The 21919-nt window shown below is 36.3% G+C and overlaps 5 protein-coding genes across 6 annotated transcripts; 4 read left to right on the forward strand and 1 right to left on the reverse strand.

Annotated features, from left to right (window-relative positions):
* Positions 1-2510: 2510 nt before the first annotated feature.
* Positions 2511-3282, forward strand: LOC143469408 (uncharacterized). Its single transcript, XM_076967090.1, has 2 exons — positions 2511-2706; positions 2834-3282. The coding sequence occupies exons 1-2, from the start codon at positions 2568-2570 to the stop codon at positions 3109-3111; spliced, it is 417 nt and encodes a 138-aa protein (XP_076823205.1). The 5' UTR covers positions 2511-2567; the 3' UTR covers positions 3112-3282.
* A 5965-nt stretch (positions 3283-9247) lies between these two features.
* On the reverse strand, positions 9248-10705 carry LOC143469381 (uncharacterized). 2 transcript variants are annotated; one of them, XM_076967057.1, is made up of 3 exons: positions 10550-10705; positions 10194-10336; positions 9248-10081 (listed from the first exon to the last, which is right to left on the reverse strand). In XM_076967057.1, the coding sequence occupies exons 2-3, from the start codon at positions 10327-10329 to the stop codon at positions 9828-9830; spliced, it is 390 nt and encodes a 129-aa protein (XP_076823172.1). In that variant the 5' UTR covers positions 10330-10336; positions 10550-10705; the 3' UTR covers positions 9248-9827. The 2 variants fall into 2 exon arrangements, with proteins under 2 accessions (XP_076823172.1, XP_076823173.1); XM_076967058.1 differs by lacking the exon at positions 10550-10705 and having other exon boundaries at positions 10194-10365.
* Positions 10706-11953: 1248 nt separating this feature from the next.
* Positions 11954-12651, forward strand: LOC143469492 (uncharacterized). The gene is made up of 2 exons (XM_076967205.1): positions 11954-12099; positions 12233-12651. The coding sequence occupies exons 1-2, from the start codon at positions 11973-11975 to the stop codon at positions 12532-12534; spliced, it is 429 nt and encodes a 142-aa protein (XP_076823320.1). The 5' UTR covers positions 11954-11972; the 3' UTR covers positions 12535-12651.
* Positions 12652-15135: 2484 nt separating this feature from the next.
* LOC143469256 (uncharacterized) lies at positions 15136-16279 on the forward strand. The gene is made up of 2 exons (XM_076966894.1): positions 15136-15286; positions 15410-16279. The coding sequence occupies exons 1-2, from the start codon at positions 15154-15156 to the stop codon at positions 15724-15726; spliced, it is 450 nt and encodes a 149-aa protein (XP_076823009.1). The 5' UTR covers positions 15136-15153; the 3' UTR covers positions 15727-16279.
* A 2785-nt stretch (positions 16280-19064) lies between these two features.
* Positions 19065-19959, forward strand: LOC143469389 (uncharacterized). The gene is made up of 2 exons (XM_076967065.1): positions 19065-19233; positions 19336-19959. Exons 1-2 carry the CDS (start codon positions 19089-19091, stop codon positions 19587-19589), a joined length of 399 nt encoding a protein of 132 aa, XP_076823180.1. The 5' UTR covers positions 19065-19088; the 3' UTR covers positions 19590-19959.
* Positions 19960-21919: the final 1960 nt, after the last annotated feature.

Consider the following 21919-nt stretch of genomic DNA (forward strand, 5'->3'; position numbering starts at 1 on the left):
AGGTGCAAGCATAGTTAATGTAAATACGGAATATTTCAGTTTGCATGTATCAATATATTGAACAGTTTTAAACTACGCTAGCCTTTCGTGCAGAAAGACGTGACCTTACTTCAAGGTCATTATATCGAAAAGCTGTTTAAGCTGATTTGCGAGTATGTTTTGCATCAGGTGTTTTATCAATGGTGAGCAGCACCTGGCACTGGTAAAGGCAATAACAGCATGGCAAATATCCGAATGGATCGCTTAAATCAAAGCATCTCCGTTCTGCTTTGTATCGGGTAACTTGAAGTCTTAGTTTCAGTTTTGGGCGACACCAGAAATTGCAGTGTGTGTTTAATTTGCGACATTACCAGGCACAAGCACCTCATGGTGACCGAAAACAGAAAGGGTAAAGGACGTTTAGTCTTAATAGGATGTTGGATCTTTGCTAAGAAAAACATGGCTTTGGTGAAGTCAAGAAGATAGGCAAATGAACCTGCCGGAGAACCTTGCAAATTTAAAATATCTGCTTAAATGCGAAGGTGGAATTTTTCGCGAAACCTTGGGTTCAGGCAAAGTGTTAGGCTTTTGTTTGGTTGCATATTCGAGACTTTCTCGTTCATATCATGGCCATTTTGTACACGTGGTGACAACGTTTGGCCTTCTTTGTAATCTTTATCTGACGTCATATCAGTTGACGGACAGGGCAAACACGAACTATTTTACTTAGCACTACAACAACCCTTCACTGAATCAAAAATTAACTAATAAACTCATACGATTTTAACAGAAAATCGGTTATCAGTAGGGCCATTTTTATTTTGACCTAAAAAAAATTTTTTTTGACTTTATTTTTATCAAATTTTGACTTTATTTTGACCTAACGAAATTGCTTATTTGTAGAGGCCACAGTTCTTCCTCCAGTTACCCAAACATAATATTTTGTCGATTTCAGACCCAAACGTAATATTTTTTCGAAAAGTCAAGGTGTTTTATGGATTATAAAAAGTGCGTCGTGTTTTTTGGCGTTAGATTTAGGTAGCTTGTGTTATTTTGTCCTTGTGAAAAGGGCACTTTGCCTCGATTTTCTCCGCATGGTAAATTCTAATAAACAGCAAATTAAACAGGGAAGAAGTAATGTAACCCCCTTCACGCGGCATAAGGATTAATTTATACGTAACAATGAATAAACAATGGACAATTTGCGATAAAAGTTACTGCTGATCCAAGTGGGCATTGTGACTTATTTCCTGCTTTTATGGGTTAATATGGTTTAATTGTGTCGCAGTTCCTGATTTACAATGCTTCCACGAGGATTTTTACAAAAATTACTCTCAAGAAACACAAAAACTTTGTCAAAAGCCATAATTTGACAAATTTTGACTTTATTGAAAATTTTGACTTTATTGTAAATTTTGACTTTATTTTGACCTATAAACTTCTTAGAAACAATCCCCTAGGTAGGTGCTGAAAACAATTTTATTCTTTGATTCGTGGTCAGACGAGGTTCTTAAAAATTTTTGACTTTATTGACTTTTGCGGGCCCTAGTTATCAGTCTTTACCTGAAATAAGCTGGATGTCGGTGTTGACATTTGTGCAAAGTATTCACAGATGTCACAAGAGGCAACGTATCGAACTCCATGTTAAGCCGTGGCTAGAATTGAAACGCTAAATTGAATTAGTTCAAAGCTAAATTTGCCGGAAAAGATGCACTGTGAATCCAGGATCATAACTATAAGCGGGGTTTAGAAAATGCTCGGAAAATGACCTCCTCCACCACCCTGGTGAAAATGTGCTTTATAGTAAGCCAGAGTTTGTAAGCAACGGAAGCAGCTCTTGTTTAGCCCATTCCGGAAAACTCTCCCTCTGGTTCTTCAAGCTGTTAGTTTTAGTTTCTGTGCAGCGAGATACTAGGTTTTAATGCCTTCATTCGTCAGGTTTATTTCGGCTACCCAATACTTATTTTCCGATCCTTCAGTTTTTGGTGATTGATGGTTTTATGGCAAGACAGCAACTTAATTTTTTTGCAAAAAATCACTGATTGTGTGTCAGATCTTATTTGAGTTTGGTAAGGTCTGTTTTGCCACGCTACATATCTCGTCAATTTTGCTCATTTTTGGTTAACCTATTTTGCACCAACTTTGGATGACGTTTCTTTTCATTGTCACACTGAACACTGATATTAATAAAGTTGAGCAAATTTGATCAGATAATTATAGCCAATAATAAAGCAAACATACATGACAAGCGACATGTCAAAACAAATAGTGTAATAGCTCCTTAGACATTGGTATGTTTACAAATTCAATATTATGGCGACGAATTTGTGTGTAATGAAGTAAAGGCGAACGATAAAAAATAATTGTGCTGTATTGGCTTTCATCGATTTCTGTGAAGGAAAAAGAAACTAGATATCCCCAATTTGGGGGCAAAGGGCATCACCTTAATCGATTTTTTTGAAAAGTAAAACGTGACTCAGATATCGGTTTGGTTTTAATATAAATTGTTTGACATCGGACCTCACTTGGTTGCTAAAGGTGTTAGAATCAGAGTTCGTTATGCAAAAAGATAAAAGATTAACTTTACAATGCTAGCGTCGGTTGGTGAAATCATCGATTTACTTTCCCACATCGCCAGAGATCACAACGTCATGATTTTGGCTGGAGAAGGTTCTAGAAAGTGTCTTGTTCGAAAGGGCTCTGGAAAAAGGACTGATCCAGCTTTTGGTAAATTTGACGTACTTCGCCATGCCATTCTATTTAAGCTTTCATGACGTTTTTTGGGCTGTAGTCTGCCACTTAACTATAGCAAGCGCTTTTAAAGTTGATTAAATGTTATTTGATCACCATTTAGTCAGTGCTATGACGACTGCAATGGCTGTTGCCACTTCACATTCTGTATTCCCACTATCGCACACCTTGTACCGGCTCAGCGACGAAGAAAAGAAAGAATTAGCAGAAAAATCAAAGAAAATATTGCAATCGCAAGGCCAAATCGACGTCTCCATCATAATCGCCTACGTCAACAAGAAAACGTATCTCAGGGAGGTCTTACTAAATAACATGATTTCTTTTATTGAAACTGAAGCAGGCTCACTTTTCCCTAAGCACAACCACAGCGAAGGGAACTAACTCATCTGCTCAAATCATCGGTTGTCGTTCTGTGTTGGCTTTCTATTTTATTGCTGTTTGCAAACTTGTTCTGTCGATTTGCATTTTAGTTGAAGTCAGTTTTTGCAAAATGTGATGTTGTATCAGACTTGTATTTGCGTCTTTTCGGTTGTTTCAAAACTACGAAAATAGCTCATTATAAGCTGTATATACCCCTCGATCATTTGTAGGATCCCTATGGTTCGTATAGTTCGTAAGCACAAACAGTAAGATTATATGATCAATTAGACAACAAAGCTTTCACAACAGAGAAAAAATAAGTTTTTTAGTGCGCTTTTAAAGACTTGCATTTTTGGCAGTGATCAATAGAATAACAAAGTAAGCCGCACAAAAATCGAACCGGGTATATTTTGACAAACGATAAGGCACCGCGTCGACGTGCGGAACAAGTCTTGCCCAGATCTTGCCCAGATGAACACTGACGAAGACAAGGCGATTCTTCTCTCATGAGAAATCAAAACAGATGTTATGACGTAAAATCGAAAAGCCAACCTGAGCTTTATTTCAATTTCGTTAAGCCTGCGAAAGTAAACAATATTAGGTAACACAGATATGAAAGTCGGGTCGTTTTTTGCGGGCTATGCTTGGATCCTAGTTCGGACTAAAGTCTATGAAACATTTTGGGCGGAATTCGGGCCTCTAGGCAAGTGTTTTTACAAAATTAAGAAGTTTAAAATTAAAATAAATTTACAACATTTTGCAATATTTTATCAAAATATGAAGTGTGAATTGCCTGCTTGTCCTCCTTATTTTGTTGCTTTCAGGCTTTTTCGAGACTAAATCGGGATTTAAAAAAAATTCTCTTTAAAATTTGATTTAAAACCCAGTTTCAAAGAACAAGTGAGTATTATTACATGCAAGCTACATCACGGCCTTTACTTACCGATAACGAGCGTGAAATAGCAACCAAAGGTCTTAAATTTGGAATCTTTCACAATAAAGCTAGCGCTGATATCCATTTTAATTAAATAACCATCATTCTTAACCGAAAATCGGCACAATCGGTTGTCAAGTTCTTAAGGTTTGTGAGACGATTACGGATTTGAGGGTTGTTGATCGGCAGATTGGCGGCCAGTTTGGGATGTTTATGAGACAAAAAGGTTGAATCTGCGATAAACACCGTAATGAAAACCGCGAACACAACTCGAGCAAGCGTGCTCTTCTGCAGATGATTGTCTAGTAGTTCTACGACTACGTGTTTGACATCTTCTACCAGCTGTACGCCCAGTGGCAGGCTAGAAAGCAACAAGTACTAACTTTTAAGTCTTGCTACGACCCGGCCCGAAGACATCAAGGCCAGGCCTACAAAATGTGAGCGGCAAATGCGCTACCCACTAGATAGGTCATTGTATTGGTATAGTTAATGTCAATCATTATATCTTTCTTAACAAAACTCAATCGGCGCTGTCCATGTTTTTCAATTATTGAAAAAACTTTCCCCAAACTTTCTCACAAGCTCATGCTGAAGAAACAAAAGAGACCATGCCTATAGGTTACAATTAAAGTTCATAGAAGCACAGGTAGGTTGTTCTCTGAAAAAAACATCAGCTTCTTACTCTCATCGAATTCTGCCAAAGCTTGGAAAACACCAAAAATAGACTGACTGACTGACTTTAGCGACTGCTAAGAAATCTTAAGAGACCTCCAAAGAAATACCAGGAGACCGCCATTTTTTAAGAACAATGTCAATTTTCTACTATATAGTTGCAAAGGTATAGGCTATATTTTGAGTGACCGTTGGGAAAATTTAAGAGACCGTCTTGGTACCCAAAACACCATAAAAGCACTGAATATGAGAACGTATCAATCCCATTCTTATTCTTAACAAGAATAGACTGAAAATCACAATGACTATAAATAACCATTTGTACGACCGCTCTTGGATCTCGACCACCAGATTCCAACCAGGCCTAGCGTTCATTCTCCGGTTCAAAAATCGTTATCATTGCAGTCACTGGGAGTGCAGCGTTACCACGTTTTATCCACTCAATTTTTTTTATTATATTGTACGTATAATCACTGGGAACAGAATGGAAAGCGATGTTATGGTATGTGGTGTTTATTCGAATTCAGTTAGTAAACAAATTTTGCAAAAGACGTTTTCGATAACATTGACGATGACGATGATATTGCAGTTTAAGCTGAAACAACCAACTTAGCAGCTGGTGAGTGCTCCTATGATCACAGGTGAGAAAACTTTAAACATATCTGCCCTTTACCATGTATTTACTGTCAATTCATGTTGCAATAAATGGGCAAATCTTATCCACAGCGAAGAAGATCCGCAACAACTAAAGGATGTTACACGTTGAAACCTTAAAGTGTGAAGGCTTTCAGCAGAAAGCATTTACAATGTCGAAACGTTGGAAATCACAAGTGATGTCGTTTGATCGTCAGGAGCTTTAACGTTGAGATCAGAAGCAATCCTTCTCTTTCTTCCTCCAGCTTGACCTGCTGAGACGCAGAGAAATGACGTCGTCGTGGCCAAGGTGACAGTTGATGTTGAAAGCCCGAAGATATTTAGTTCCCTAGGATTGAACTTAAATAGGCATTTTATTGGGTAGTGGCCACTGGTCAATGGCCATCCATGCCGCGCAATAAACCCAGCCATTTGAGTTATCACTGATAACTTATCAGGCATCAGCGTAGACACAAAAACCGTCGGGACGACTTAAACCTTGCACGAAGAATAGATGCAGTTGTTGTTTATGGCGATGTGGATTGAATATTGTTATAGCGACTGATCTTTGCTGAAGTGACAAACGAATTGGCATCTGGAAGAAAACAGGAAACAAAACTTTTAACTTTGTTAGCCTATGTATATTGCCATGACGTGTGACATAACTTAGCGTAAGTATCAAATATAACTTATTCATTGTTGTCATATATAACCTATGCTATAGGCCTATATGTTCCACAGCTTTGAAAGTGGTAATTGAATTAACACATAACTTCATGCAAATTTGTCACCCCTGTAACAGCTGATAAATAATGGCGCCTTCACTTGCTTTGTTCACGGAATTGATTGAACTGGGATTGTAGGACACGATGACGTAAGTTGCACCTGTTTGAGCCTAAAGGCTTATACACTACCTCTGCAGCCTTATCGCGACGTTTTGTTCCTTTACGCTTCGTGTTAATTGCAGCACTAATTGTTGATATTTTTAATCTGAACGTTTATTTTAGAACTGACAGGTTCGGGAGAGGTTGTTCCGCGCAGTATCGTGATTTTAGCCTCCTGATTTCTAAAACGTTTGCTGACCACTCGGCATATCTTACAAAAGTATTTACGGTTTATGTTGGATTGGTCCCAACTTTACAATAAGCCATGACTCGAAGGAAAAATAAAGTTTTTATCTAATTTTATGAAAAATATTGCTTTTCATCTTGCTTGAGTGTAGCGAGGTTATTTTTACCTCCCCCTATAGTTTACTCATTTTCGGTTAATTCGTATTCTGAATAAAATTTATAAAATGGCTTAAGTTTTACTAGTAATTTAGCATAACTATGGATGACGTATATATAGGCCTACAGAAGGTTTCGGTACCGTACGTCAACACCGATAATGAGAGTTCGTAAAACAATGGTAAATTTTTATGAAACTGTGTCGCGCCTTAGGTAGGCTACAGATTAATTGGCTAATAACGTAGCGACGAGCTACAGAAATCATTAATGCCAATAATATCACAGTCTTACGTTGTATCTTATGAATTCCACACTTTATACTGATAATCCTGTTTAGATATTTTATTCCTAATTTTTGTCTTGGAACCAACGCTCGCTTTTAAAAACACATTATAAATTTAAGTTGACAATGCCATCGGTTAAACAAATTATTGATCTGCTTTCGTATCTCACCTACAATTACAGCGTCCTTTTTGTGGCCGGAGAAAATCCCAAAAGACTTGTTGTGCAGGATTACCAAGTCAGAAATTCTGAAGTAGCATTTGGTAAATTCGAAATAATTTTCTATAGTTTTCATCCATGCTGATTTCTGCTGCTTATCAACCGCGACTTAGCAAGTGTTTATAAATTATTTAAAAGAAATTTTATTACCGTTTAAAGGAAGACTCATGACTCCTGCGATGTCGTCGAGCCGTTTAAATTCAACAGTTTTACTCTCGGATATTTTGTACCGGCTGACCGACGAAGAAAAGAAGGAAATTGCAGAAAGAACGAAAAAGATTTTTAAAAAACACTGTAACAACATCGACTACGGCATGACTGCAGCTTTCAATCACAAGAGCAAAGCGTTAAGAGAAGATATAATAAATAACTTGATTTCTTTCATTGAAACTGAAGCGTATTCACTTTCGGTTTGAAGTATCTCTATTGCCAATATGAAAATGATTTATATGCATTCATTGTCTTTCTATTCTGTTACACTCTCGTTGGTTGTTACTTGTAATTGATTTTTGCATTTTATTAAACGTTAGATTTTGCAAAACTTGTTGTTTCATCGGATTTCTTGTGTCTTACTTACTGTTACTATGCGTTGTTTACTATACAGGATTCTAACATGTTTCTATACTGATGTCATAACCTTCTGTTTTTTGCTTGTAAAGATAGAATACCGTCGGCTTGTAGACATGGCTTAGACCTACGTTGAAAATCCTCGCTCCCAAAATATAGTAAAAACTAAACGGTAGTGGAAGAATTAGTGTTTCGTGGCGTGTATGAGTTTTCATGGCGAAGGACAAAGACGATAAGCGGCAGTACAGTTAATGTTGATGTTCAACTCATGAAAATGTGAAATTAATTCATTTAAGTGGAATATACGGACGCTAAATAACCTATAAACTACAGGTAGTTGATCAACTGAGTGACAGTTCATTTGAGTGACACATTGGAAAGTACTGTTCAAACTACAGTAATGGGTTAGGGTTAATTATGTCACTCGAATGAATGATTTATGTCATAATTATGTCACTCAAATACTGTCACTCAAATAAACTGTCACTCAGATGATATACACCCAAACTACAATATGAAGCGCGGCAGCCATCGACGGAGCAATTCGTTTCTTAGGAAATATCATGTAATGTTAAGGCGTAAAATTGATTCGCTATAATAAGCTTTGTTTCACAGTGTCGCCATCAGTAAACGACTTTACCAGTTTAAAATGAGAAATACTAAGAACTTATGTTGCTCAAACGTTAAAATGAAACACTGTGTTAAAACCGTCAATGTATTAGTCACTTCTTTATTGGCAATCTTGAACAAAGGAACACCTGCGCGGAGCAGCGAATGTTATTTTGAAGATGACCCAACCAAACGTAATTTTGGAATTGACTCAAACTATTGGATGAATTTAAAGAGGTTTAAAAGCTGAATATGAGATCAACTGCATCCTTTAGGTACAAAATCCACGAGAATGATTTATAGCCAGGACTGGACTACTTACTTAAAAGTTGCGTGCTCATCAGACTGTTAACGCATTGGACAAACAAGTGGAAATCAAATTGGAAGAACAAAAACGAAGTAAGATCTACAGAGATAAATCCAAAGTTACGAAACACTTTCACGATAATGCTTGCCACACCATAGATTTTCTGTGGGTCGAGAGAATGGTTTCGTCTCTTTTAATCCTTTTCTCACACTTTTTACTTGTTTGGGCCTAAAGGTATATTGTAGACTATACGCTACAACTGATGCAACTTTATCGCCACGGTTTACGTTTACTGCAAATTGCAGTGCTGATTGTTATTGTTTCACAATCTAGTCTGGGCAGGTTCAGCAAAGTTTGTTATTTTAAAATCAGTTTGCGCGGTTGATACTAATTCTTAAAAAGAAATTGCAAAAAACATTTTTCTCTGACGTTATACCATTTTAAACTTGTTACAGTTATTAGCTGCTTTAGAAAAGCGCTATATTTCAGACAGTTTTAAACAACGTTCGTTTTACTTTAATGTCTTCCATATAATCTGAGATAAACAATTCTACTTAATTTTCTACCTCATTAGAGTTTACATGAGTTCAATCAAAGCAAAGATTTACAATGATTACGTCATATATTTCCGGAGAAACCATATATGCTCCATCATTTGGCAATGCTTTATATTTTTGAGTGTAAGCCTAAAAATTTATATTTCGTCTGTACAGTAGAATATTGAAACAAGATTTTACGATTTCATGAGCTGCATCATCGACTAATAACTGCAAATCGCTTGGTATTAATTAGCCAGAATTAAAAAGCCAAAAACGCTTTGAAGCACTTATTTTTTCTGCAAACATAAAATTTTTATTACCATGCATGTGTGACAATGTTAATCGCATCTATAAAAGCAGACAGGCGCAAAATCGTTATCGAAAAAAAAATCAAATAAATTAATTATTATACACTATGCAGGTCTAATACACTTGCTTTAATTGTTATAATTGCGACTGCATTCCATTTGAAGTCTACGGCAATATTTACTTAACGATATTTATACTGTACACGTTACAAGTAAATATATATATTTGGGAAAAGCTAAAGATAAAAAAATAACCTAGATAAAATTTTATTACAAGCAACAAATAGTTAACAGCAGTAAGTTATGTTAAGAGTAAAATGTAGCCATGGACATCTTACCCAGAGTCTGGCATTTACTGACATTTAAATGAAGAAAACAAATTCGCGAGCAGCAACAAACAAGTGCGTTCATATAAAAATAAAACCAAATGGTTATTGAGCTTTAAATTTCGTTGAAGTTGTTCTGACTTAAAAGAGACATCGCCTCTGATTCAATAAAAGTAATCAGCTGATTTATAATGGTATCTTTTAAACCTTTATTATTGGTGGCGCAAGCTGTTGCAATGGCGAAATCAAGCTCATCGTGTTCTTCTAAAATCTTCTTTGTTCTTTCAGCAATTTCTTTCTTTTCGTCGTCGGTGAGCCGGTACAGTACTTCTGACAGAGGAGCTACATTCGCCGCTCTCAACATACTGCCTAAATGGAAAATAAATTTGATTTCATTCAAAAATATTTGCTAGTTAAAAGCTGAGATCGGCAAAGCGCAAAAATGCTCACAGATTTACATATTATACCAAATTCATTATACCAAGCGGTGTATTTTCTAGGTCTGTCAAATTTTCCCGCACAAAACAGCGTCTGGATTCTTGCCGGCTCACAAAAATGACCCTGTGGTTGTAGGTTAGGAAGGAAAGCAATTCAATGATTTCTGCAACCGATGACATAATCAACCTAAAATTTGACTCTTTTAAAATAATTTTGAATCTAAGACCGACAAAACCGAAACGAAAATAAAGACATATTGTAAAATTTGTAACACATCGGTAATTTAGTTTAGAGATCACGTATCCACAGTCACGTATACAGAATTGAAGTTACATCATCACAGTTTTGTGTTAGATTATAATATGATGATTCTTCAAAACAGATAAAACCACAACTCACTTTATCTTAAAGTGACGGTTCAACGCAAAACCTAAATTAGTAAAACCGTGGGCAACTTTGTAAAGTGTAAATATAACCCGGAGTAAAAGCTGACAGATCGAGTCGTTCAAACACAGTCACCAGCGTTGCGTATTTGAACACTGAACTAAAAATCGACTTTTGGCAACCTTGCGCAGTATAAAATGAACTGAACAGTATAAATGATTTCAAAACACCAACAATTAGTGCAGCAATCAGCAAAAAGCGTAATACCGCAGTAGTTGTGAACGATAAAACCTTTAGGAGTTTTAGGCGATAAAGCGGATTTAAAGATTAAGTAAGGCAGTCTTTCGATTTTTTGTAAAAGATTGTTTTATTGTCCGAGAGTTTTAGATCATTGGCAGAAAATTTTAGATTTTAATCTCAAATATTGAATACATAGCAGTATCCCTCTCTTTCCCTTCACAAGCAAAGTCTAAACACTGCTTTGTTCTTTTTATCGCAATTAGTTTGCCAAACTTGTAAATTTGAACCGGTACTTACTTGGTTAAATTGGAAGTGTGGAACCTTGTGAAGCGTGCTTCACCTGTTTCAGCCTGAAAGCCTATTGCACACTACCCCGCCGCAATCTTATTTTGTTGTCTGAGCTTTTACCCTTTTGTGCTGCTGCACTAAAGTTGGTGTTTTAAAGCAAGAATATTCACTTTAAAGAGCAGGTTTAGCAAAAATATTTATTTTAATTCAATTTATTCATTTTTTATTGTATTTAGCCTACAACAGTTTTAAAATCTCGGATGTTCAGTTTTTAAGCTGGCTATAGCAAGATATGTTTTAGAAATGCGCTCACGGTTTATGTCAAGCCCCAGTCCCAAATTTGCAGTGAGTATCGAAACAGTGAGTTTGAATTTTCATCTACTTTTTCTCTTATTTTTCTTGTTACAAGATAATTATTTTGGACCTATTCTGAAAGGAGTTTTATTCTACTGTGAACTTAAGAAAAAGTGAACGAACTGGTATCAGTTAAGCAGCATAACCGTTAAAGCATAATAACATGACATGTCACACAGATGACTGGTGACATGTCAAAACTATGATAAAATGACAGTTATTAAAGCGCTAGCACATTTCGGTGTTAATAGTCCGCAACAAGTTTTCAATGACATAGTCAAAGACAAACGATTCATTGTATGCTTGTTATAGTGAAGTCAGCATTTTTGTGAGCTTTCTGTATAAGAAAAAGTGAGTAAGAAACCTAAATCCTGGAAAATTCTGATATCTCACAAAAATAGATAAAAGAAAACTAAAGCATTTTGATTTTTCCAGCGATTACCACGACAAGATTTTATTAGATAATATTATTTGATACAGTTAATCTAACTTAAGATCTTATTTACATTTGACCTTTTTTCGGTGTTAGAGAGTATAATACGTAGATAGTTTGACAATGCCAACAAATAGACAAATTATTTGTTTGCTTCGGTACCTTTCCTATAAACACAGCGTCTTCCTCGTTGGAGGTGAAAATCCTGGAAAATATGTTTTCCTGGAGGATCCTACTAGAGAAAGTCTTGGTAACTATATTTAGTTGCTGCAACATTTATTTATGATGTTTAAACTACACCAACCGCGGTTTTTACCAGCAGCAAATTTAACTTTATTTCCATGAATTAATCATTAGTTAATTGGATTAATTAACTAATGTAGGCAGTGCCGTGTTGCCTGCGATGGTGGCTAATGGCACTGAGAAATCAGTAGCTTCACTGTCGGACGCATTGCAGTGGATGACCGACGAGGAACAAAAGAAATTAGCCGAAAGAACGAGGAAGATATTGGCAAAAACCGGTGACATTAACTCGGCCATGATTGAAGCGTATAGCGAGGAGAACAAAGATTTAAAAAAAGCTTTGCTCAAAGACTTGATTGCTTTCATTGAATCCGACGCGATGTCACTTCTTTCAAATAAAAACTTCAAAAAATATGAAGCTGAAGATGAAGAATGTAGATGAAAAGTATGAACATTTTGAACTTTAGCTAAAGTTGTTATTTTTTTTATAAACGTTCGTGTAGTTGGCTGCCGTTCACAAATTTTTTCTGTTCTCCCCTATTTCAATAAATATCTGTTTCTGCAAAAGGTGCTACTTCTTCAGACTCGTAGTGAAGATTACATATTGACGTGATCTATTTTCAGTTTGAATTAACACTGTGGAAGTATACGTAGGCTGCTGTCAGCGATTATTAATCTCTTTTCATAAACATTCCTGTAAAGTATTCGCCTTTAAAATTTACAGTAATTTGCAAAATCCACGTTAAGGCAAAAAATACGTGCACTTGATCCAATATTGGCGTTCAATTTCTCTAAAAAAATGATACCAAGCTGCACAGAATGATGTGTGATTGATTATAGCGCAATTCATAAAAATGTGAAATTCATTCCTGTGTTTGAATGCGGACGAAAGATATACTGATAGGTAAATTTTTTACCTAAAAAAGCAGTACCCGTAAATGGTGAAATTGGTGCATAAAATACTCTAAAACGTTTTTAATGGCTATATCTATGAGAAGTGAAGTCCCAAAAACGTTCAAACGAATATTTAGGTTAATGTTTTCGCTCAATTTAAGCTTGAAAACAATTTGCAGTAATATATACAGTACAACGTTTTCGTAGCATTTCAATCTATAAATCCAAGTTGAGCATCAAATCCCTTACGCTTAAGCTTACATCACTTAACTTATGCTCATGCAAGTTTATGATTTCATCAGCACAGCGGTTATGCATCGCAGCAAAAATGGTGTCATTTGTGCAGACTTTCCATTAAACTTTCTTCTGCAACATTGTTGTTACTATCAAAGACTAATGATACTACATCTTTAACTGGCATAGAGGAACAATTTTGGCTCACTGACTCACTGAAGAACAGGGTGGATTAACTTTAGGAAACAGGTCTCTACATAGTAATAGCTGATCCATTCGAGTGACCTTTTTACACGTCTTGAAACGACTCAGGTTTAATATTTAGAAATGGCCGCCACCATTTCACTGATAACAATTGTGGATTCAAAGCTATTTTTCACAGTTTCTTGTTAACCTAACTTAAATATAAAAACATAGCAACCCAAACCTAACCTAAATCTACTTTCTAATCTAAATCTAAATCCAATAAAACCTTAAAAAAGCTAAAATCAATTTTTTGCATATCTTTTCTCTTAACCTCACCACCTGCCTTTAACAACAGGCTGCGTTACCAACTTATGGTGTAATGGTCATTTCGTTTAGAAATAATTTCATAACGAAATAAGAAACCCAAAAGAATGCCGTTTTTGGCGGTATGCCATTTCTAAGTCATTGTCGTAAACGGTTAAGTGACGAGAGACAGAAGAAACAAATTGGCTGAAATAGCGTCATCTTCCCTTATTTTTACGCGCCTTCAAGCTAAGGGCGATTGCAATTACAAGTTACAAATAACTATTTGCAAGTTTCAATTCACTTTGTTTTGAAGTGGATGGGCTCACTAATATATTCAGTTTGAACTTTCACATTTAAATTTCAAAAATTTCACATTTCAAAATTCCACGTTTTGGTTTAACAGTGTTGACGTCGTCTAAATTATGTCTACTTTTAATGGGATTTAACCGCTATTTTTGTGTGTTTATGTTTTTTTTTGTTATAGCGTTTCTGCTTCTTGTGTGGGAAAAATAACCTGGACCCTTCTTCTCACACTCGGTCGCAGTTTCAACTGCTTTGTTCTTATTTTCGTGATCAACTTGGACAGGCATGCAGCTGCCAGCGGGTATAATCGCAGGATTGCGTTGTCCTGTTCACGTAATTGATTGAACTGGGATCCTGAAAGGTTGTGCCACCTGTCCCACCGATTTGAGCCTAAAGGTTCTTTGCACATCGCGACGTCTTGCGCTTTTACACTTGATGTTAATTACTGCGCATGATTTCGATGTTTCTAAGCCGAACGTTCATTCTGGACTAAGCACAGTAAGCAGGTTTAGCAAAGGTCGTTACTTTAGTTACAGTTACGAGCTGCATGCGATTATAGCCCACTTTTAGAGCCACAATTTCTCAGGTTTCATCCTGGTTAGCTCAGTAAGTCAAGGCTGACCGAAAGGCAGCAAAATTGATCTGCTTGATTTTTGATTGATTTCTGATTGAAATTTCATCTGCTTTTAACCCATTTCGCTCATTATGTAGGTAGGTAGTCATTCTAGACCCATTTTGGAAGAAGTTTATTTATTGAAATTTTAATAAAGATGAGCAAATTAATGTCAATCAATCAGCATAACTATTAACAGCGTAAATGAATGACTAGTGGAATGTCAAACCTATAATTGCATACTATACTATTCAATGACGTAAAGATTAACGATTAACGGTAACTGTAGTATATTAAAATGAATCGGTTTTGTTAGCTTTTTGGGAAAAAACAAGTTATAGAAATCTAGACCGTTAAGTTTTGACGTCTTACTGAAAGAGATATAAACGGGTGTGAAAGACACTTCAGATTATATATCAAATGCTTGACACAAATGCCATACATATTTTGGATGATACCTCCAACATAAAATCTTATTGTTATTTTGTTCTTTTCTGATGTTAAGGCGCAAACGGTAGCTTAAAAATGGCAACAAATGAACGGATCCTTCATATGCTTCAACACGTTGGACAAAACCGCAGTGTCGTGGTCGTGGACGACGAAAATTCCAAAAGGTGTCTCGTCCAAGAGGACCCTAAAAGACAAAAATCAGCACCTAGTAAGTTTGACATATTTTGCGACAATATTTATTCATTATGTACTCATACTCATGGCTTCACCGATTGCGATTTTAACCAGTAAGTACTTTTAACGAAAGCAAATGTAATTTATCACTATTTAGGTCGGGCAACGGTTGCTGGCAATACAAGACCTTTAGCTTCATTGGCGGCTACACTGAAACGGTTGAACGATGAAGAACGGACGAAGTTAGTCAAAAGGGCCAGGAAGATATTAGAATCAGCCGGTGACGTAATCTCAGCCATCCATACGGTCTACACCCTGGCGAACACCAACTTAAGAAAGGCTTTATTGAAAGATCTGATTTCTTTCATTGAATCTGATGCGACGTCACTTTTGGATGACAGAAATTTTGATGAAGAATTTTCGAAAGCTATCGAAACCAAAGCCGAAGCTGAAGCTAAAGCTAAAGAAAGATGATTCAAACTTACGATGAGGTTAAAATAGGAATATTTACAGCACTTCATGCGTTTCTTGTTCACCTCTGTTAACGCTTTAGCTTATCACCGCTCGCAAATTTGCTCTGCGCTTTCGCATTTCAAGCTAATATCTAGTACTACACAACTCATTAACCCTCAGTAGAGGTTGGAGTACAGAACAGCATTGAAAGCTTTGTAAGTTTGTTATAGCTATATGGTTTTATTATTCAGTTTTGGGCGTCTAAGTTATTGGAAATATTTTTTCAATGTGGTGCCAAATTTATTCCGGCTTTTGTGTCGTAAAATTCAATTCTCGCAAGACTCAGCACAAGTTTTCTCATCAAATTCCCGTAGAATTTGAATGCATTGTTTTCTTATAAGTTAAGTTGGTAACCTTTTAAGTTTTCCCAGGCAATCTGCAAGGTTTTTTTAGCGGAAAAATTACGCGGAATCATGCCAGACCTGTATTATTTATTCATGTAAAATAAAAAATTCTATTTCTACGGAATTTTGCAATATTTCCCATAAATTTGCAGCTTAATAAACTTTCAAAACTTGAACAAAATAATTGCTGCTGGTTAGATTTAGATTGGAAGGAAGATTCAGGTTAATATGTTTTAACATTAAAGTTAGGTCAACAGGAAACTGTGAAAAATAGCTTAAAACGCATGATTTGTGTCAGCCTTTTACATAAGTTAAACATGTATAGGAATGTCCTTTCAAACTAAGAGAGTCGTCTTTTCACACGTTGTAGCCGATATCTAAAACCGATGTGCAAAACTTAATTAGCTTTAATACCCCAAAATCTTGTCTTGTGCTCTTTGTGTAAACTGCTCAACCAACATGCTGATATAGTAAGCTATTTTAAGAAAGCTAGTATTTATTTCTTAATACAAATCAGATGCTGTTATGTTATCGGTGAAATTGGTGATGTTAAATATGGTTAAATGTATAATCTAAGAACACAGAAATTGTTCGTGACAAATATGAAATCTAAACTAAAAAGATTTTAGTTACTAAACACACGAAATAAACCAACATGTGGGAATCGTAAACTGAGCTTGTGCTTGTTTTATTGAAGTGCTAAAATTTATTGAAATCTTAGAATCAGTAAATGGTTATTTCACTGCAAAAAAGAAAGAGATTGTAATTGCATGCTGGAGTAGCTCACATGGGAGAGCGAGATTTAGCATACTCGGGATTGGATCGACATCTGCCGCTTCCAGTTATCCAAAACACTTTTTGAGCACACTCCCGCACAACTGCTGGATAAAAGCGATAAAATATACTTTAAAGTTTTGCTCATACTTTTACAGGAGACTATGACTGTTCAACGCTTCACAACAACTCCGATCACAAAAATAGCGTCTGACACGAAACATGGTTTATATGCAATAATATGTTTGGAGAATTTTAAGCAACTGAATTTTGGTATGGAATATATGGGTGTGATGTTGTTTAAATCTTTGCTGTAGCGAACAGTGGTGTAAGATGCATGTGTAGTTTTCTGGCTCTGTTTGCGCCTATGCAGACTGGGTACTAGTGTATGTGGTTTCTTTAATGAATCTTACTGCAACACAACTAAATAATAATGACCTTAGAAGGTGAGTGCAAGTCGCGAATAAAATTGCTGTTAAAGTGGAATATTCCAATGGGCTTAAAGGAAACTATCCCACAGATATTGGTATTGCAAGTGGCTCAACTGCCAACGGGTATTATGGCACAAGGCAGATTTATCTGTTTATCATGTTCACGGAATTTATTCAATTGGGATTGTGAAGCACTATGATGCGGATTACACCTGTGGTGTGAGTCTAAAGGCCGTTTTTAGCACTATCTCTGCAACCTTATCGCGGTGTTCTTCGTTTCTCCGCATTTGTGCTAATTGCTGTTCTTGCGTTGTTGGTATTTTTGAGCCAAACGTTCGTTCTACGGAGTGGGCAGTTTCGACAAAAATGGCAGTTTAAGATCTATTTCATTTTACGCGTACCATTTTACTTTAGCACCTTAATTTGTTAGTTTCATGCTAACTTTATACTTTACCATGTATTTTACAAACGAGTTTACGGTTTATACTAAGGCAGTCTCAGCATTGCAGGAGTCGCGTATTAGTGTGTGTATGTGTAAGAGAACTTTTATTTTGATACAACATCTTTTGCTTCGTTGTAATACATCTACAGTATTTCATTCATCATCGGTTACGTTAACCCAATTGAGATCCACTCGAGATGACGTTTGTAGAGTAAGTCTATCATAAGAGCTAAATTGCTAATATTCTGGTATTTTTTTTGTAGTTTTTCCAGTTCCTAGTTTTCCAATTCCTAGTATTCCAATTCCTATTACTCAATTTCCTAGAAAATGTCTAGGGTTCGGCAGATTATGAATTTGCTAGGGAAAGTTCCCTTTCAAATTGTCACTGAGGGCAACGAGTTTGTTGCAGAATATGTTTCCATGATGTTTTCAATTTCTTTCGGAGTGTGTCAGGTTTTTAAGAAACCATTGTTGTTTTAAGACAAAAATCTTATACACCTTTAGATTGACATGAAAATGAGATGAACAAGTTATTTATTGTGGAACTGGCAAGAGTTTTAAAGTAATAAGGTGCCTGCAGGCTGGATACAATTTGCAAACTTCATTTGAGACGACTTGCGGCAGCTTGCGTTGCGATAGTGTGCTGGTATCATTGGTATGGGATGGTGGTGTTATGGTATGGTATGATGACGTAGCGGTTAAATCAAGTGACTTTTAATTAACTGGCCAGTTGACCAGAATTTCATAACCTGTTGCGGTTTTGTTGTAATCGCCATGGACAAAACATGTATGACGCTTGCTCCTGTTGCATGCAACAGGAGCTGTTGCTGTTGTACCACTGCAGTGGTACTTATGAACAGTTCCAAATTCGGGAAATACGTTATAAAAAGCAAAAAATAAATAAGAAATGTGCGTGGCAATGCGAGATCGGTAACTGGAGCTCGATAGATGAAGAATTGCTGTCCAGTTTTAAGTCGTGCAAAAACTTTCCTTAGTCTGATGATTAAGATTGTGATACCATATATTATAACTGGAACTTTGAAAGTTGGCTAGTTTATTGATCTTGAAATTTCGATTGTAGCACGAATTTTGTAGGTGGAACAGAAGCAAAAGTCGTTCATGTTTTGCCCAGGGACTTTACAAAGGTATAACGTCACAAGGTATCGAAACCGGTATCAAAGCGCGGATTCGATTTTTGACGCATTCAGTGAACGGACAAGTGCAAATGCGCGTAAACGCGTTCCTTGCGAATGTTTTTTTATATCCAAGTCCTGACAAGTCGTTTTCACATGAATATTATCAGGGTTAGGATCAATACAAAAGTTGAGATTTATGTTGGCAATGTCGTCAGTTAGCGAGATCATAGGATTGCTTTCGTACATGGCTTACAAAGATAAATTGATGATGATAATGGGTGACAATTCCAGAAGATGTGTGATCGTGGAGAACCCAGATGCAAACACCTATTGCTCCATAGGTAAACTATAGATATAATTTTCTTTCATATTCATTCATAATAGTTTACGTGGTTTACCAATCGCGATTCTCACCAATTAGTTGTTTAAATTCAATTATTTAGGCCCGCCCATGATGTATGGGATAACAGTTTCCCCTCCAGCCCGTGTAGTCGCACTGCCCTACATATTGCACCGGCTCACCAACTACGAAAAGGAACAGTTAACCATAAGAACAAAAAGGACTTTAGAAAACAACGGAGTCATCGACTTAACCATGGCGCAAGCTTATAGCGACGATAGCCGTCGTTTACGGATGAGTTTAATGAAAGACCTGGTTTCCTTTATTGAAAATGAAGCGAATTCACTTTTGGCATAAAACAATCTCAGTAAAAATGAAGCTTATTAACGCTCTGCTTGTCATTGTGAGTTAGTCCCATGTGGATGGTTGCTTGCTCGCAAATTTGTTTTGTTTTTTCTCATTTAATTCAACAAGTACCAGCTCTTTCAAAACGTGTTCCTTCATGTTAGAATATTAGCGTGTTTGTTGTCCCAATTTTTCTTCGGTTTGTGAAAATATGTTACTCTCGACCATCAGAAAATAGATGGATAAAATTTAAATCGTTGTTCGTAAAATACGGTATAAATAATGAAATGTTAAACTCAAAGGCAGCAGCAACGCCAGCAAATCTTCTTTGGCAGGAAAGCTGCCGCGGAGGGTCTGGTTGAAAAGGTGAAGTACCTAATCAGTTACAGTAAAGGTTGGTGCAACTACACGCTGATTTCCCAAGTTTGCTCAGAACAAATTAACAACAATTTACATCATGCAATCGTTATGTATAGTAACGGCAAGCGCGCTTAATTTGCTGGATAAATATAAACTGATACCGAAATTGCTGACACTTGCTAAACCATCATTTATCTGTAACGAAAACGAAACACCTCAAAAAAGTATTTGCGTATAAGCATAAACACAACAAACGTTAAACCAATGGTTACCGGAACAGCAAGCTCTTGAACCCGGACGAATGGTAAACTTTATAATGATTACTGCATTAAGCAATTTATTTATTGTAGCATTACGAGCATTGCTGCCACAGTTTGGTGACTTGTTTCACATACCACCATGTTCGATTTACCTTTGTCTTTGAAACTATCACATATTCTGTAGTTATAAATGTATGAAACAGTAAAATGCATAGTAAAATATTATTTTAACAAAACCGATTTTAAAGAAACATAAATTTTTCTGGCAGAAATAGGTCCGAATAATCTTTAGGTCAGTGTATTATGTGGCACGGTCAATTAAACACTGCGTGCGGGTAAAAAAGCTTGTTTACTTGTCTTCTTCGTGAATTTTATTGAATTGGAATTGTAATATATCATGATGCAAAGTTCACTAATTTAAGCCTAAAGGCTTTTTGAGGGCTACTTTTGCAATCTTTTCTCAACGTATTGCGTTTTTGCGCTTTGTGCTAATTGGTGCGCTAATTGTTGGTGTTTTCAGACTAAACGGGTTAATTCTAGAAGTGCAGGTTTGTAAAACGGTAAGTATAAATGTAGATTATTTTAATTTTATTCCCATAATTTTGTTTTTAACGCCTTGATTTGTCAAGTTCAATGCTAGCTGCTCCGATATAATTTGCAAACAAGTCAACAAGGAGTTTTGTTCAGTTTGCAACTTAAAGCAGCGAATGTTACTTTGCATAATATGCTTTCACAAAACCGTATGGAGAGAGTGAATGAGAGAAAGAGAGATTGAGAGAGAGTTAGAGAGAGTGAGAGAGAGAGTGAGAAAGTGATAAAACTATAGTTTTAGTAACTGAACTATTTTGAACTCAGCTTTTTTGTGTGCTTTGTACAAAGCAAGAATTTCAAAACATAAAACGTTGACCTCTCACAATACATGAGAACGACGTTGATTGGGAATCGTATTTTATTTGTTGATATCACAGGGATACGTAACATCTGTGTGAATTATAAGCCTAGTTATTATTTTAAATGTTTTATGTTGATAGGATGATAACCGGACAATCCATTTTCTCATAAATTTTGTCAGTGTAAGGATCACGACTGGTTATTTCAAAACGTGGAAATTTTCGCTTCCTTGACAATGCCAACAGTGAAAGAGATCATTGGTTTACTTTCCTACATCGCTTACAAACAAGACATCATGTTTGTGGCAGGCGATAATTCCAGGAGGTGTGTTATTATGACGGACCCATTACGAAGAACATATACCGTTCTTGGTAAATTGGACACACTTTGCTACGATATTTATACATGATAATTTGCATGCTGTACCGACCACGACTTTAACCAGAAGGTTTGTTTGAATTTAATCGAGTCTTACCGGACTAGTATTTACTGTAGGTAGGACCTTTACGACAAGGGTAACGATTGCCCCTCCAAACTTTGTAGTTGCTCTGCCTCTCGTATTGCACCGGCTAACCGATTATGAAAAGGAAGAGGTAGCCAAAAGAATTAAAAGGATATTAGAACACAACAACGACGCAGACTTAACCATGGTGCAAATCTACAACAACAAAAACAAACCTCTTTCTACGCTGCTATTGGATAATCTGGTCTCTTTTATTGAATTAGAAGCATATTCACTTAATTTACCATGACATCAGCTATAAACTGAAGTTGAATGATGTTTTGTTGGACTTTTTGTCTAAAGTTTTTATTGCTGCCTACACAAGTTGT

The sequence above is a fragment of the Clavelina lepadiformis genome, chromosome 8 (genome assembly GCF_947623445.1).
Source record: "Clavelina lepadiformis chromosome 8, kaClaLepa1.1, whole genome shotgun sequence".
NCBI lineage: Eukaryota > Metazoa > Chordata > Ascidiacea > Aplousobranchia > Clavelinidae > Clavelina > Clavelina lepadiformis.